General features: G+C 52.1%; 1 protein-coding gene across 1 annotated transcript; it reads right to left on the reverse strand.

The window, feature by feature from the left end:
- Positions 1–1075: 1075 nt before the first annotated feature.
- On the reverse strand, positions 1076–11182 carry CD19 (CD19 molecule). Its single transcript, XM_060033096.1, has 15 exons — positions 11092–11182; positions 10555–10842; positions 10029–10232; positions 9626–9919; positions 8487–8597; positions 8168–8216; positions 7756–7844; positions 7255–7368; positions 7028–7132; positions 6877–6945; positions 6713–6772; positions 6557–6613; positions 5886–5978; positions 5681–5783; positions 1076–1113 (listed from the first exon to the last, which is right to left on the reverse strand). Exons 1-14 carry the CDS (start codon positions 11180–11182, stop codon positions 5695–5697), a joined length of 1713 nt encoding a protein of 570 aa, XP_059889079.1. The 3' UTR covers positions 1076–1113; positions 5681–5694.
- Between the last annotated feature and the right edge of the window lie 3139 nt (positions 11183–14321).

Genomic DNA, 14321 nt, shown 5'->3' on the forward strand with positions numbered 1-14321 from the left:
TCCTCCACACATCTACTGTATCCACAACTCCTGTACAACATGCACCCCAACGCAGCACAGATGTAACCGATCAGGACCCCATGAGGCCTTCCTGGGACAGGCCCTCCCCCCCATATCTTCTGCTTTAGCTCCTCTCTGAAGTATTGATACCTAGATAACAATATTTGATGCACACTTCCTAAGTTGTTTTACAGATGTGAAAACCCCCCACCAGGACTTGGGGCAGTGGTTAAGAATCTGCCTGCCAATGCAGGGGACACAGGTTCGAGCCCTGGTCTGGGAAGATCCCACATGCCGTGGAGCAACTAAGCCCGTGTGCCACAACTACTGAGCCTGCGCTCTAGAGGCCGCGAGCCACAACTACTGAGCCCACGCGCCTAGAGCCCTGCTCCGCAACAGGAGAAGCCACAGCAACGAGAAGCCCACGCACCTCAACAAAGAGTAGCCCCTGCTCAGCCCCCACTCGCTGCAACTAAAGAAAGCCCGTGTGCAGCAACGAAGACCCAATGCAGCCATAAATAAATAAATAAAATTTTAAAACTATGCTTTGCCGAAACCATTTGGGGAGCTCCAGGCTTTTTAGGGCAGGAGCCACCTGTCTCCTCGCAGGGGCCTGAATAAACCTTTCTCTGCTCCAAACCTCGATGTTTTGGTTTGTTTGGCCTCACTGTGCATTGGGCACACGAACTTGCGCGCTAACAGAGACACACCCCTCCTATACTTCACACCTCCCATATTGCCTCCAACTGCATGACCCCCGTTGGCCTTAGAAATAAAAGTCAGTTATTCTACCAGCAAGAATGGGTTTATTCAGGAATAGCAGAGGAATTGCAATTTGGGACAAGGAATCTTTAGCGAAAGCCATAGGCAAGTCCAACAAAGAAGGTTATTTTATAGAGAAAAGGGAGGACATTGGGAGGGGTCGTTTTGAAGGAAAGTCCATTGGAGAAATGTGAAAGTTCAGGGTGATGATGGTTTCTCATTGCCTGAGTTGCTCGGGTAGTGGATTTCTTCTAGGAGATTTAATGTACATCTTTTCCTGTTGGGACCTGTAATTGATGATTCTTTCCTGTCCATGATTCTTCTGTTGGGGTCTTTAACTGACAGTTCTTCCTGTAACTGATGACAAGTGGTACAGCATGAAAGCTCCCCCTTCAGACTCCATTTTAGTGAGGTTTCCTTTTATTAATTTTCACTCCCCTGACACCTCACACTATACACGCCACACTATACTTCACACATAACATCCACACGGCATACACCCAATACCACCTGTCTCTCACACACTTAACGTTCACATAACTTGTACTTCACACATCCATCCAGTACAGCATCTTTTTTTTTTTTACAAATTAATTATCTATTTTTGGCTGTGTTGGGTCTTCATTGCTGCGCGCAGGCTTTCTCTAGTTGCAACGCGTGGGGGCTACTCTTCGTTGCAGTGCGCGGGCTTCTCCTTGCGGTGGCTTCTCTTGTTGCGGAGCATGGGCTGTAGGCGTGCGGGCTTCAGTAGTTGTGGCTCATGGGCTCTAGAGCGCAGGCTCAGTAGTTGCAGTGCACAGGCTTAGTTGCTCTGTGGCATGTAGAATCTTCCCGGACCAGGGCTCAAAGCCGTGTTCCCTACATTGGCAGGCAGATTCTTAACCACTGCGCCACCAGGGAAGTCCCAGTACAGCATCTTTTTTTTTTTTTGGCTGCGTTGGGTCTTTGTTGCTGCACGCGGGATTTCTGTAGTTGCGGCGAGCGCAGGCTTCTCATTGTGGTGGCTTCTCTTGTTGTGGAGCACGGGCTCTAGGCGCTCGGGCTTCAGTAGTTGTGGCACGCGGGCTCAGTAGCTGTGGCACACAGGCTTAGTTGCTCGCGGCATGTGGGATCTTCCCAGACCAGGGCTCAAACCCGTGTCCCCTGCATTGGCAGGCGGGTTCTTCACCACTGCGCCACCAGGGAAGTTCCCCCAGTACAGCATCTTGATGACCACCCACATCCCATCCCATCCCCCTCCTCTGCTACACTGATATCCCCTAAACACACACCCCAACTCAGCCCACACTTCAAGTGCTCCACGTAGACTCAGCCAAGGTCAAGACTGAAAGCACAGAACGCCAGCAGGTGAGGCTGTTCCCCAAGGAACAAAGGCTCTGGACCTGGCAGAGTGGACTCCAAGGACCTCCTAGCCCTGGGAACTCTTCATCCACTCTTTATAGTAAGGCTGGAAGCATAGAGATTACACCAAAAGCCCTTCTGCAGCCTCGGTCCCTACCTGGGGGGCCCCTGCAAACTAGGGGTGACCCTGAGGGCCTGAAACCTCTCTCAAGCCTCCTTCTCCCTAAATCTTGTTCAGGAACTATAAGTGATCCAGTCCCTGCCAAAGAAACAGGTCATGGGGTGGGAATTTGTGAAGCTTTGGAGTGTGCCTTTCTTCTGAGCAGGTCCCTGCACTGGAGGAGTTCCTAATCCAAATACTCTGTGTGCCCTCTGGCTCCTGGGACACAGTAGGCCCTTAATAAATGCCAAATAATAATAATAGCTAATGTTCGAGTGCCTACTATGCTACTCTCATGTGCTTTACATCTCATTTAAGATTCACTAAGGTAGCTATCATTATTATCCCTGTTCTACAGACCAGGAAACTGCAGCACAGAGACTTTGAGTCACACAGCCAGAAAGGGTTGGAGCTGGGATTCAAACTCAGGTAGTCTAATTCCAGAGCACTGGGCTGGAGTTAGCACACCTCTGTTCCTCATCTTCTCCCAAGACTTCACTGGGTAGCAGAGCTCACAGGAGTAGCTCCAGCCTCTGGCCCCTGAATCTCAGGACTTGGCACAGTCCTTCATTCACTCCTCCTTCCCCACTCATTTCCTGAGCTCCTGATCTTTGCCATCCCCTGGCTGGGTACCAGGGGCACAGAGAAGACCCAGACATGGATTCACCCTTGAGAAGGTAGGATGTTTTCACCAGGAGTGTCATGTTCAAATGATTCAGGCACAGGCAGGAGACCTACATGAATGAAGCAGACTGGGTGAAAGGCAATAGGGAATGGTGGGGACTTTGGCAATATGGAAAGCTTACATTAGCTGAAGGGTAAGGTCAGGTCAGGGTGTGAATCCTGAGCTAGATCTGGGATATTTATTATTATTTTTTTAATTTTGTTTCTGCCACATGGACTGTGTCCAAGATGGAAGGCCAAGGAAATGCTGAAGTTTCATTTCCCATCCCCTGCATTCCAAACGTACACTATGCAAATATAACAAGAGGCATCGCTTTCCTTCTTTTCTTTTTCTTAATAGATACCTGAGCTCAAAAGCAGGACAGAATCTCCCTGGTTCTAGAAATAACGAAGGAAATCAAAGCTACAACATTGAGAGGGCAGCGCATGGGAATGCTGGGACCCCTAGGATTGGAGTTTTAATGTCCCCATGGGGACAGAGGTTAAGGCTGCGGCCCCAGGAAAAGCAGAGATGGAATCCAGAAATCTGGCTGCTGAAACTAAGCCCCATGTGCAAAGCTGGGAGCTGAGAAAGGACTGTCTCTCCTGGGCACAGAAGACAGAGGGGAAAACAATCCATCCACAGGCCTTGGGATGCAGTTTGGAAAAAGTCACGGCAGGAAATCAGAATCCCCAGAGTCACCAGAGTATGGGCTTCGAGTCAGACCAAACCCCTAGGGCAAAAGCCTGCTCTAAATAAAATGGTCAGAAACCTGTGTAGCCTGTAAGACTGTGGCAGAAGCCAAAGCAAGCTGGCCCCAGAAGATGTGAGTGAGGCAAAGGACTCCTGCAGGAGAAACACAAAGAAGTCGAAGAACGCTTCCATGGTGATACACCATGGGAGGCTTCACCCCATTGTACAGATGGTGATAATCGCCTCCTCCCTAATGCTACTTTATAACTGGGAACACTGAGGGTCATTGAGCTTGAGTAAGGTGCCTAAAGTCAGCTAGCAGCTGAAGTATTTAATTTCTCTGTGCCGCAGTCTTCTCAGCTCTAAGGTGATAATAATTTTAGCGTACCCTCCTCATAGAATTGTCATGAAGATAAAATGGGCTGCTACTTGTAAAGCATTTATTAGAACAATGCCTGGCACATCATGATGGCGTTAATACAGTTAAAGTAAGTTTTAAAGGTTCAGAGATAAAGAAGGAATAGAGTCTCAAAAACGAACACAGGACATTATGAAGAAAGAACAGGTACATTAAGAAAAGGAATTCTAGGGCTTCCCTGGTGGCGCAGTGGTTGAGAGTCTGCCTGCCGATGCAGGGGACACGGATTCATGTCCCGGTCCAGGAGGATCCCACGTGCCGCGGAGTGGCTGGGCCCGTGAGCCATGGCCGCTGGGCCTGCATGTCCGGAGCCTGTGCTCCGCAACGGGAGAGGCCACAACAGTGAGAGGTCCGCGTACCGCAAAAAAAAAAAAAAAAAAGAAAGGAATTCTAGAAATAAAAATATAGGTACTGAAAAAGTGTAGACCATCTTACAGAGAGCGTTGAAACTTCTGGAGGAGAGGGACTAGGTTTCAGATGCCAGTCCTGGGTTTCAGAAGAGCACTGGAGCTGGGGAGACCAGGCAGAAGACACCAAGACTATCAATGACTGAGTCCACCTTTGCCTGAGACAGGCAGGAATTTGGGAGTGGTAGAGCTTGCTACATAATGGTTTCAGGGCCTGGAGACTTTTAGCTCTGAAGTCTTTGTGTTTGTGGTTTATATCATAGGCGGTTTACCAGGCAGCAGGCACCATGGCTAGAACAGCAGCCAGATTTCTGGATTCAGCTCTGTGAAGTGCTACTTGCATGACTTGGCCTCTCTAACCCTCAGTTTTCCATCTACACAACTGCACCTAGGAAGAGAGAGTGTCAAGAATGATATAGGGTCTGGAATTAGATGGCCAGAGTTCAAGTCCTGACCCCAACATTTATTAACTAGGTAAGTCTTGGGGCATGTAATTTAGGGTCTCTGCCTCAGTCTCCTCATCTATGAAACAGGGTTGTTTGTGAAGATAAAATGAGCTAATATATATAAACATACACACACTTAAAATATACATAAAATACTTTGATACAATTCTGGCACATAACAGATGATTAATGCCTTCATTGATGTTAGAACATAGTAGATGCTCAATAAATGGCAGTGATGACTGCCAATTCCTGGATTGCTTCGTCTTCACTGGGCGCCACAAATACAACTGCTGAATGAACAATGACCGAATGACTGGCTGGCGGGAATGGCAGGCAAGTGAGGGAGATGAGTGCAGGTCAATCCCCAGGTGGGAAAAGGCCCTGTGGTTCCGGAGATGCAATTCTCCCTCCTCCGCTGGATTCAAGAGGGGATGGGAATACACGCATCCTCACCTTCCCTTCCCCTCCCACACAAGGGCACTATGTCACAGGATTGGAAGAGCTCACTGAGTTTATTTGGGGAGTGCAAAGGGGGCCGAAGTTTCGCTTGTGTACACTGTGTGTGTACACAGATACACGCGTCCTGAGTAACACTGCTCCAGAGGCTGGCGCCATCTGCTGGGGGCCCCAGATTTCAGAGTCAGGTGTGGATCTCAGGGGCCTGAGGAGGCCCATGCTATGCAGAAGAAATGGTAATGGGGAGCAGTCCAGGAGCCAGCACCCCACTTCCATCCCTATTCATCTCCCTCCTTCTTTCCCATCCTTGGAGGGAAGTTCCCAGCTCACCTGAAGGGAATCACCTAGTTGCTCCAGGTGCCCATGTGGCCCCCTCCTCCCCATGCTGGTTCTGGTCCATCGGGATTATCCATATTCTCATAAGAGTCTGCATCTGGTCAGGACCAGGAAGGAGTAAGATATATGTGGAGCTGAAAGTCAGCTGGGAGGGAGGAAGCCTCAGAGGGCAATGGGAGACAGCAGGAGAAGCACCCACCTTCTTCATGACTGGGACCAGGCTGGGCTTGAACAAAGCGGAGCTGGGGGACTGCATACAGGATCCCTCTCATATCCTCATAGGACTGGGACCCTGCTTGGCCAGGGGATGGAGAGTTGGAAGCCTGGGAGCCATGCTGGGGGCTTGGGGAAGGGAAGTGCAGCCTAAGATACTGAGGGAGTCTTAGGGGCAGAGGAAAGTGGAAGGCTTGAACAATATTGTACTAAGAAGGAGTGACAGGGTTAGCATCAGGTTCCGGGCCCTTGTTTGTTGTAGGGTTTGATCACGTGTGGTTAGATTATGGTAGTGGTCAGAGAAAAAGTGAAGAACGGAATTGGAAGGAGTCAAAGTCAGAGTTGTGAGGAGGTTGTAGAGAGAGCTCGGGTCAAAGGTGAGGCCTGCATTGTGGCTGAGGTGAGCTGGAGGTCAAAGTCCAGGCTGGAACTGGATTGGGGTTGGGGGTGATGTTGATGATGAGGGATGGGGTGAATACTGGGCGTCAGAATGGGCATTGGGGTCAGTGTTGAGGTTAGAGTTAAGAGTCAAATCTAAGGTCAGGATTGGGCTTGGGTTTGGGGTCAGAACCAAGGTCAAGGTCGGGCCTGACATTAGAGCCGAGGCCACATCAACCCAATCTGGACAAAGACAGGCAGGTCCCAAGCACTTCTCACCAAGGGAGGTTGCCTCCCTGCTGGGGTCCCAGGCTGACCCATGGGGGCTCAGGAAGTCTGGAGAAGGAAGAGGGAAGTCACTCCCGGCCTTCGCGTCACAGACACCACCACCACCACCCATCCACCCCGCAGGAATGTGACCATCCTCACACACACCTGTTGTCCTGGCAACTGGCTGGGCCAGTTCTTCATCCTCATTCTCGTAAGATTCAGCTGCTGCCAAAAAAAGAGAACTCCAGGGACCACTCCGGCCCTGTAGGGGATCCACAGCCCTGTGGGTTCTCCCAAGTCTGTGAGGCCCCACGAGTACCCCAGATTACCGTTGGAGAAGGAGTCTTCATCCTCAGGACCCAGGACCCCTTCCTCAGGGTTCTCATAGCCGCTGCCATCTGGTGGAGAAGGAGGGGGATCCAGGGAGGGCTCACAGCCCGCCCCAGCTGAGAAGGTGAGGATGAGGGAGGGCAGTCTTACCCTGGGAGAGCTGGTCCTGCCCAAGGTTGGAGTCGTTCTCGTAGAACTCGGAGCCCTCCTCACTGTCCGGCTCCTCATAGGCCTCCCCTTCCTCTTCTTCTGGGCCTGGGGTTTGGGGATGGGGGTGGGAACCGGGTCACGGGCCCCCTCCTCCAGGCCCCGGTCCACTATTCCTGCCACAGACCGCTTCAACACCTCCCACGTGAGTAACCATCCCCCTCAATCACCGGTCCCTGGTGGGCTCCGGGACTCCGAGGCTCTGGCCTCCTGGACGTCGCTGCGCGGATTTCCGTAGGGCGGCACGGTGGCTCCCAGGCCCGCAGCCCACCGCAGGGCGCGTCCTGGCGGGTGAGAGGAGACGGGGGCGGTCAGGGCTACGGGCAGAGGATGCTTCAGGGCCTGCTGGAGGACTCCGGGTCTAGGTACCCAGCCTTGAGCCAGCAGGGCGGGATCTAAATCTAGAGGCGTGGCCTGAAGTCTCGGGCGAGGTTCTGGGGTCAGAACCGGACTTCAGGTGCCGAGTCTGGGGACGGGGATACGAGTTCTGGGGGCGGGCCTTGGTCCTGGGGGCGGGGCTCAAGTCTGGGCGGGACTCCGCACCTGGGGGAGGGCTCTTTTCTGAAGGCGGAGCTCCGAGCTCGGGAAGGCTAGGAGCTCAGGGGTGTAGAAGGATGAGGAAAGTGGGTGGGGCTCTAGCTCTGGGTCAGGGACCTGGCGGTGCCTCCTACCCGTGCCTGAGTGGGGAGTGGAGAGGGAGAGCATGTTCCCGTACTGGTTCTGGGCCCCGTTTCCCGGGGGAGGCGTCACTTTGAAGAACCTGGCGGAGGAAGGGGAATTGCACTGTGAGGCCAGGTCTGGAGGGGACTGGAGGGGACACTCAAGATTCAGGCTAGACTCTCAGAGGTTAAAATGTGGTCACTTGTTATGAGCACCTCTGTTCTGCCACAGCCTACAGAGGGGTCTGCGCTCACTCGAAGGGGGACTTCACAGAGGAGGTAGCTTTGGTGCTGGGCTTTGAAGGTTGGGCAGTATTTCAACCATAGAGATGGAGAAAAAACACCCCGAGCAGAGGAAACAGCAAGTGCAAAGCATAAGGTGAAAGTGCAGGAGTGGGAGCCTGGAGAGCACTGGCATCATTACCTTCTAGTGGGATCTGTCATTCGCTTTCTTTTCCTCCTCAGGATCAGGGCTGGGGGGAGTTAAGGGGAATGATCAGAGGAGGGACTCAAGAGTGAAGATTTGGGGGATGCTGGGGAAGTCACTTGGAGGAGATGGGATTTCAAATTCCAAAGAGCTCGGGTAGTTTGGGGGAGGGGGTAGAAAAGGAGTGGGGGCAGGATTCTGAGGTCTGTGGGGGAGGTGTGGGATGAGAAACAGATGGTTGTCAGACTGGCCAGTGTGGCCTCTCCTGAGGAGGGAGGGGTAAGTTTGGGAAGACCAGCTGGGGGACATGACTCACCTCTTCGAAGATGAAGAAAGCCCACCAGGGAAGCCAGGCAGAAGATCAGATAAACTAAAGTCACAACAGGGACTATCCAGCCACCAGTCTCCAGTAGCCAATGCCATACTGCTAGGGGGAAGGAGCTATGAGATGAAGACCTCGGGCTGGCATCTTGCTGTTCAGCCTCAATACCTCAAAGGGCCCTAAGTCTGGGGGGCCGGGGCAAGACACAGATCCTCAACGTCCCAAGCTACAGGGAGGGCTCTCCTCCCTCCCTCTGAGGACCCGGAGCCTGGCACGGAGCCTGGAGTGGCATCTGTTAAGCAAACCATGAACAAACTATGACTATAGTCAGACACAATGTTAGGATTAAGGGGAGCATAATTATCAGCTTCCTGCTGCAGTTAAGGACAGCCATGGGCAACGTAAAGGTCAAAGTCAAGTTCACAAGGTTAGAGGTGAGATGCGGCAATGTGCTGCCGAGGTCGAGTTTGGAGGGAAAGTTCAGGATGAGTTTGAGAACTGTGGTTGCAGTAGCATGGTAGGATTGAAAGAAGGGAGACAGAATGGGCAGAACATTATGGCCAATTTGGTGGACAGGGGAGGAAAAGGAAGGATGCCCAGGTTGCTGGCTTGGGCACACGGGCAGGTGGTAGTGTCCTTCACTTCTAGGGCCACCTAGAAGACTGTGCTTGAGGAAGATATCGAGTTTGATTTTGTACATGTTGCAATGTCCATGGACATCAAATGGCAATGCCACGAGTTGGCTGGCTGTGGGGTGTATGGAGCTGAGTCACCAAGGCATGGTGGCCTAAGGAGCCATGGGAGTAAAGGAGGTCAAACAAGAAGAGTGTGTAATCAAGGGCGAGAAAGTGTAGACAGGGATAAGAAGAGGGCTCAAGGCTCCAACAGTGAGGAATGAGGGAGGAAGGAAGCCTCTCCCAAAGTTGATGGGAAGAAACAACCAGTGGCAAAAGACCCAGAAAAGTAGTGTCTTGGAAACAAGGGAGGAAAAAGTTGGGGTCAGTGTTCAGTGTAGAGGTTGGGGCTCGGGATGAGGCTGCTACTAGCCCTCAGGTTAGGGAACCAAGGTTGCCGGGCTTCCGGTTCTTCCCAGTAGCCCCACTCAGATGCCCCACAATTGGGAGAAACTCTACCTGACTGGGCAGTGACCTTCAGCTGCATCTGGGTGGTCACGTTGCCATGGTTACAGTGATAGATGCCAGCATCTTGAGCTGTGGTCTTGGGCAGCAACAGAACAGCCTTTCCCCCGAGGGTGCCCATGACCCACATCTCTCTGAGTTGGGCATCCTCACTCAGGTTTAGGCTCAGCAATTTGATGCTAGGCTTCTTGGGACGCACATGGATCCAGGAGATGGGGCCTCTGGCCAGTGAGGTACGGGATGCCCCACAGGACAGCGAGAGTGTGGAGCCAGGGGCCACCGTGAGGTCTGGGGCAAGGAGAGCCAAGGCTAGGGAAGTGTAGTCCTTGGGGTCTCCTCCCCTGCACACCATCCAGTTCCCATCCCACCACTTCCTGGCATCTCCCCAGCACCTTACCATGGTTGTTGCTCTGGTTCAAAGTGCCGTTAGGTGGGGCACAGGCAGAGTCTGTGTGTAAGATCTTAGGGCTGTCCTTGGCCCACACATAGACCTGGGACCTTGTGGGGTGACCAGAATAGGGCCTGGGGCCCTCTGAGGACCTGTTCCGCAGGCCACAGCTTGGGTCATTTAGGTCTGAAGCATTCCACCGGAACAGTTCTCCTGGGAAGATACCCAGAACCAGATACAGAGACATCTAGGAGAGGCAGAGAGATACGGAGACCCAGAAAGGCAGAGGCAAAGACCCAGAGAGAGACAGAGAAACAGCGACTCAGAGAAAAGAGTGAAAGACAAATACAGAGCGCGCAGTGCTGACGTCATGAAGCCACAGCAGTTTTTAGAAGCCACCTAAAACTGGCTCCCAGCTTGTCCCTCGGACCCTCCAGCCCCTCCCTCCAGATCCATTTCAGCTGCTGGACCTCCTCCATCTACGGTGGGCCTCCCTCTTCTCATCCAGCCCTCCCTGCCCCAGCCCGGACCTCACCGCTGCCCTTCACGCTGACCGTCCAGCCAGGCTGCCAGGCTTGATCGGAAAAGGGGCCTCGCTGGCACAGGTAGAAGCCCCCCATCTGGTCGGAGACATTGAAGATGAACAGCAAGATTCCCTGGGGCTCCTTCAGGGTGCCCAGGGGCCCCACATGGATGCCCAGGCCTGGTAACCCTAGGCTCAGCTCTAAGAAGGGTGTTGATTGGGAGCCCCGAAACCAGGCCAGTTGCTCAGGGGGACCATCTGAGAGACCGTCAAGGCACGGCAGCACAGCATTGCCTCCCTCTGCGGAGAGAGAGAAGGATGGGGGTGGGGAGTGAGGAGCCCCTAGCCCCCTTCACTCCTCACACTGGGTTATAAAGCCAACGACCCCACCAGCTGGGAGTGGAAGAGTCCTCAGAGTCCTTGCAGTCGTCCCCTGAATTTTACAAGTAACAAAATGGAGGCTCAGAGAGGGTAAGTGACTTGGCCAAGGGCACCCAACCGGAACCCAGGTTTCCAGCCCTTCCATCCACCTCTGCCCTCCGGACATACCTTTAGCCTCCAGTAGGTGTGTTTCCTGGGGCCTGACTCCCATGGGGGTAAGGAACAGGTGGAGGAAGAAGAGGAGGAGAGGAGGTGGCATGGTGGCCAGACTCCCCCCAGCACCCAGCTTCGCCGCGCGGGGGATGCTGGGGCAGGCGGGGACCTGGTGGGCACTGAACCATGGGCGTCTGTGGGGGAGGACGGGCAGTCCCCACGGAGAGGAAGGGGTGGTCATGCCTCAGGCCCTTTCTCCATGCACCCCTCCAGAGCCACAAAACTCGCCTCCTCCCTGCTACCGTGTTTTATTTTCATCACAGCACTTACCACCATGTGAGGTGATCTTATTTGCGTGTCTCCTTTCTTGGTGGATTTCTGTTTCCCCACTAGAAAGCCCCTTGTGGCAGAGACTTTGTCCTGTTCACAACTGTACACACAGTGCCCCGGAACAGTGCTTGGCACGTTATTGTGTAGGCACCCAAGGAATATTTGTTGAATGAGTGGGTCCAGGCTCCCTCCTTCTCCTCCTCCTCCCTCCTTCAACCTCAGGCTCTTAGTTCATTTCCCTTCACACACACACCCCCTTCACTCATTCAACCAACGTCTCTTGGGCCTTTCTCCACCTCCGTACAAGCAGCCCATCACACATACGGTGGGATCTGGCAGACCTGCGTGTGAATCCTCTACCTCCGCCACTTGGCTAAATGTCTTCATCTTTCTAAGCCTTAGTTTCTTTCTCTGTAAACTGGGGATAATAACCGTAGTCTCAAAATATTGTTTGTGCTTTCAGGTCCCTGGGGCCAGGATGACACCTCCACACTGTGGCAGTGTATGGCCTGTTCTTAATTGCTGCTAATTCGATGATGACCCCTGTCCCCGTTTCCCCAAAGCATCAGCTGGGCCAGAGTGACGTGTTACAGATGAGTAAAAGAGGAGTCCCTGCTTCCCTCAGAGATAAAGGGAGCCGAGCTGCAGTGCTGCATTGGGCTTCTCGGCCTCCAAGATCTCCTCCCACTTCCAGAATCCAGACATAACTTTGCATGTTCCCCTTCCCGGGAGAAAACCAACTGTCAGAAAGGGAGACACATTGCCCCCTCGCCCTTCTTCACCTGAGATGGATCCTGGCTTTTCCTCATCCTGCTCTACAGTGCCCAGTAGACAAGTGCTATGTTGAATACAGACCTTGTTAAGACTTGTCCTGTAGCTTGGTATTACAGATGTGCTATTCGTGCAGTAAGGTGAAGGCTGTCTGCCCAGAGAAATTCATAATTTATATAAGAAAATAAATTTCATAAATTAAAAAATGTATATATATTGTTTGTGGAGATTAAACAGGATGATATACATACGGCACTTGTAGCTTAGCACAGCACATAGCAAGCGCTCTCAGTTCGTGAGAGACAGTGTCCATTAATAGCTAAGGATTCAAGCCATTCTGCTACTGGGGCTCCTTTGCAGCGGTGCTGAGGAATGACTGATGCTTCATGCCCCTTTGTCTCCCAGTTCTTCCCCAGGAAGCCCCTGCTTCAGTTATGGAAGGAACCCATTTAGAAGTGGGAAAATTGAGCCCCCCCCACACACACAAAGGCAGGGTGTTGCCTGAGATCACACATTGGGCTGGTGGTACAACTGGGCACCAGAACCCAGGCGTCCTGACTCTTAAATCTGCTCTCCTGACACACACCCCTCCATGTCCCTCTCTCTCGCTCTCTCTCCCCCCCCCACCCCCCCCCACCCCCTCCATGTGAATCTCTGTGTCTGTCACTGCTGCAGTCACCGAGGGAAAAGGGCCAGGGACCCAGGAAACCTGCTTTCTCAGTTGCTGGTTCCCAGGCCTGTCTCACTGGGCTGTGGCTTCCTGTTTGCCTTAGGCAAACCCCAGGGGACCCTCCAGCTGGCAGGGCCCCCACCTCCCTTTGGGGGGGATGGGGTGGCTGGGGAGGGGGGAAGAACATGGAGCCAGTGAGGGGGCAGGACCCCATCTGCCTTTCCTTCAACAGAATCTCTCTCATCCCTTCACTAGCTTCCCAGCTGCCTCACACGCAGAGTCTTCTTGCTAGAGCATGCCAGCTCCCTGCTTAGAAGGTTCCAGAGACTGTTATCTGCCTAAAATAAATATTCCAAAGGCCTGAGGGAGGCTGCCCGTGACTACATTTCCTACCTCAACTCTCCACCACTCTGCCCCTGACTCAGGGCCTTTGCACTTGCTGCCCTTCTTCCTGGATCTGCTCTCGGCTCTTCACTCCACTGGCTCCTTTCCATTGCTCAACTCTCAGTTCAAACATTCCTTCCTCAGAGAGGCCTTTCCTGACACCCCAGGTACTTTGAAATTAACCTCACATGCCTGTTTTATTTCCTTCCCAGCATTTGCCCCAGTCCCAAAGTCCGCTTGTTTATTTTTTAGTCTTCGCATTGGCCACCTGCCCTAGATTATTCATTGTGCTACAACAGGGCTCTTTACTGCCTGGTTCACTGGCATCCAGTAGGTGCTCAATAAGTGTTTGTTGTATAAAGGAAGGAAGTTAGTTATGGTTTCCGAAGGGGAAATGAACGGGGGGGGGGGGAATAAATTAGGAGTATGCGATTAACAGATACAAATTACTATACATAAATAGATAAGCAACAAGGATTTAGTGTATAACACAGGAAACTATCTTCAATATCTTGTAATAACCTATAATGGAAAAAAATCTGAAAAAAAATATATATATATACACAACCGAATCACTCTGCTGTACCCTGAAACTAACATAATATTGTAAATCAACTAAAATAAATAAATAAAAAGGGGAAGGAAGTTAGGAAGAGTGACAGGAAACTTTTTCTCTTTCCCCCATGTACTCAGTCACCAAAGCTAGTTCATTTTCTATCCTCAATATTTCTAGAGTCAATTTTCTCCTATTTTGGACTCTTCTCAACCAGAACCATTTCAACAGCTTCTTTTGTGGGCTCTCTGTCCTCTACTTCCTTTACTTCCCACCCACATTCCTCACATTCCTCACAGAGAGTGTTTCCTTGGAATTAGCCCTGTGCTTCCCCTGCTCAACAGCCTTCAATGACTCCCAGGGTCTCGGGTTAAAATCCAAGCCTGATAGTTGACCGGAACCTTATTTACAGGCATCATTTCATGCCCTTCCCAAGAAACCCTGCCACATATACAGGGAGTCTGGACTCTATTCTGAGGGCAAGAAGCTCTTGGGGATTTATAATCTAGGAGTTGACCTGGTTAGATTTGCATTTTC

Source organism: Delphinus delphis, chromosome 15 (genome assembly GCF_949987515.2).
Source record: "Delphinus delphis chromosome 15, mDelDel1.2, whole genome shotgun sequence".
Lineage (NCBI taxonomy): Eukaryota > Metazoa > Chordata > Mammalia > Artiodactyla > Delphinidae > Delphinus > Delphinus delphis.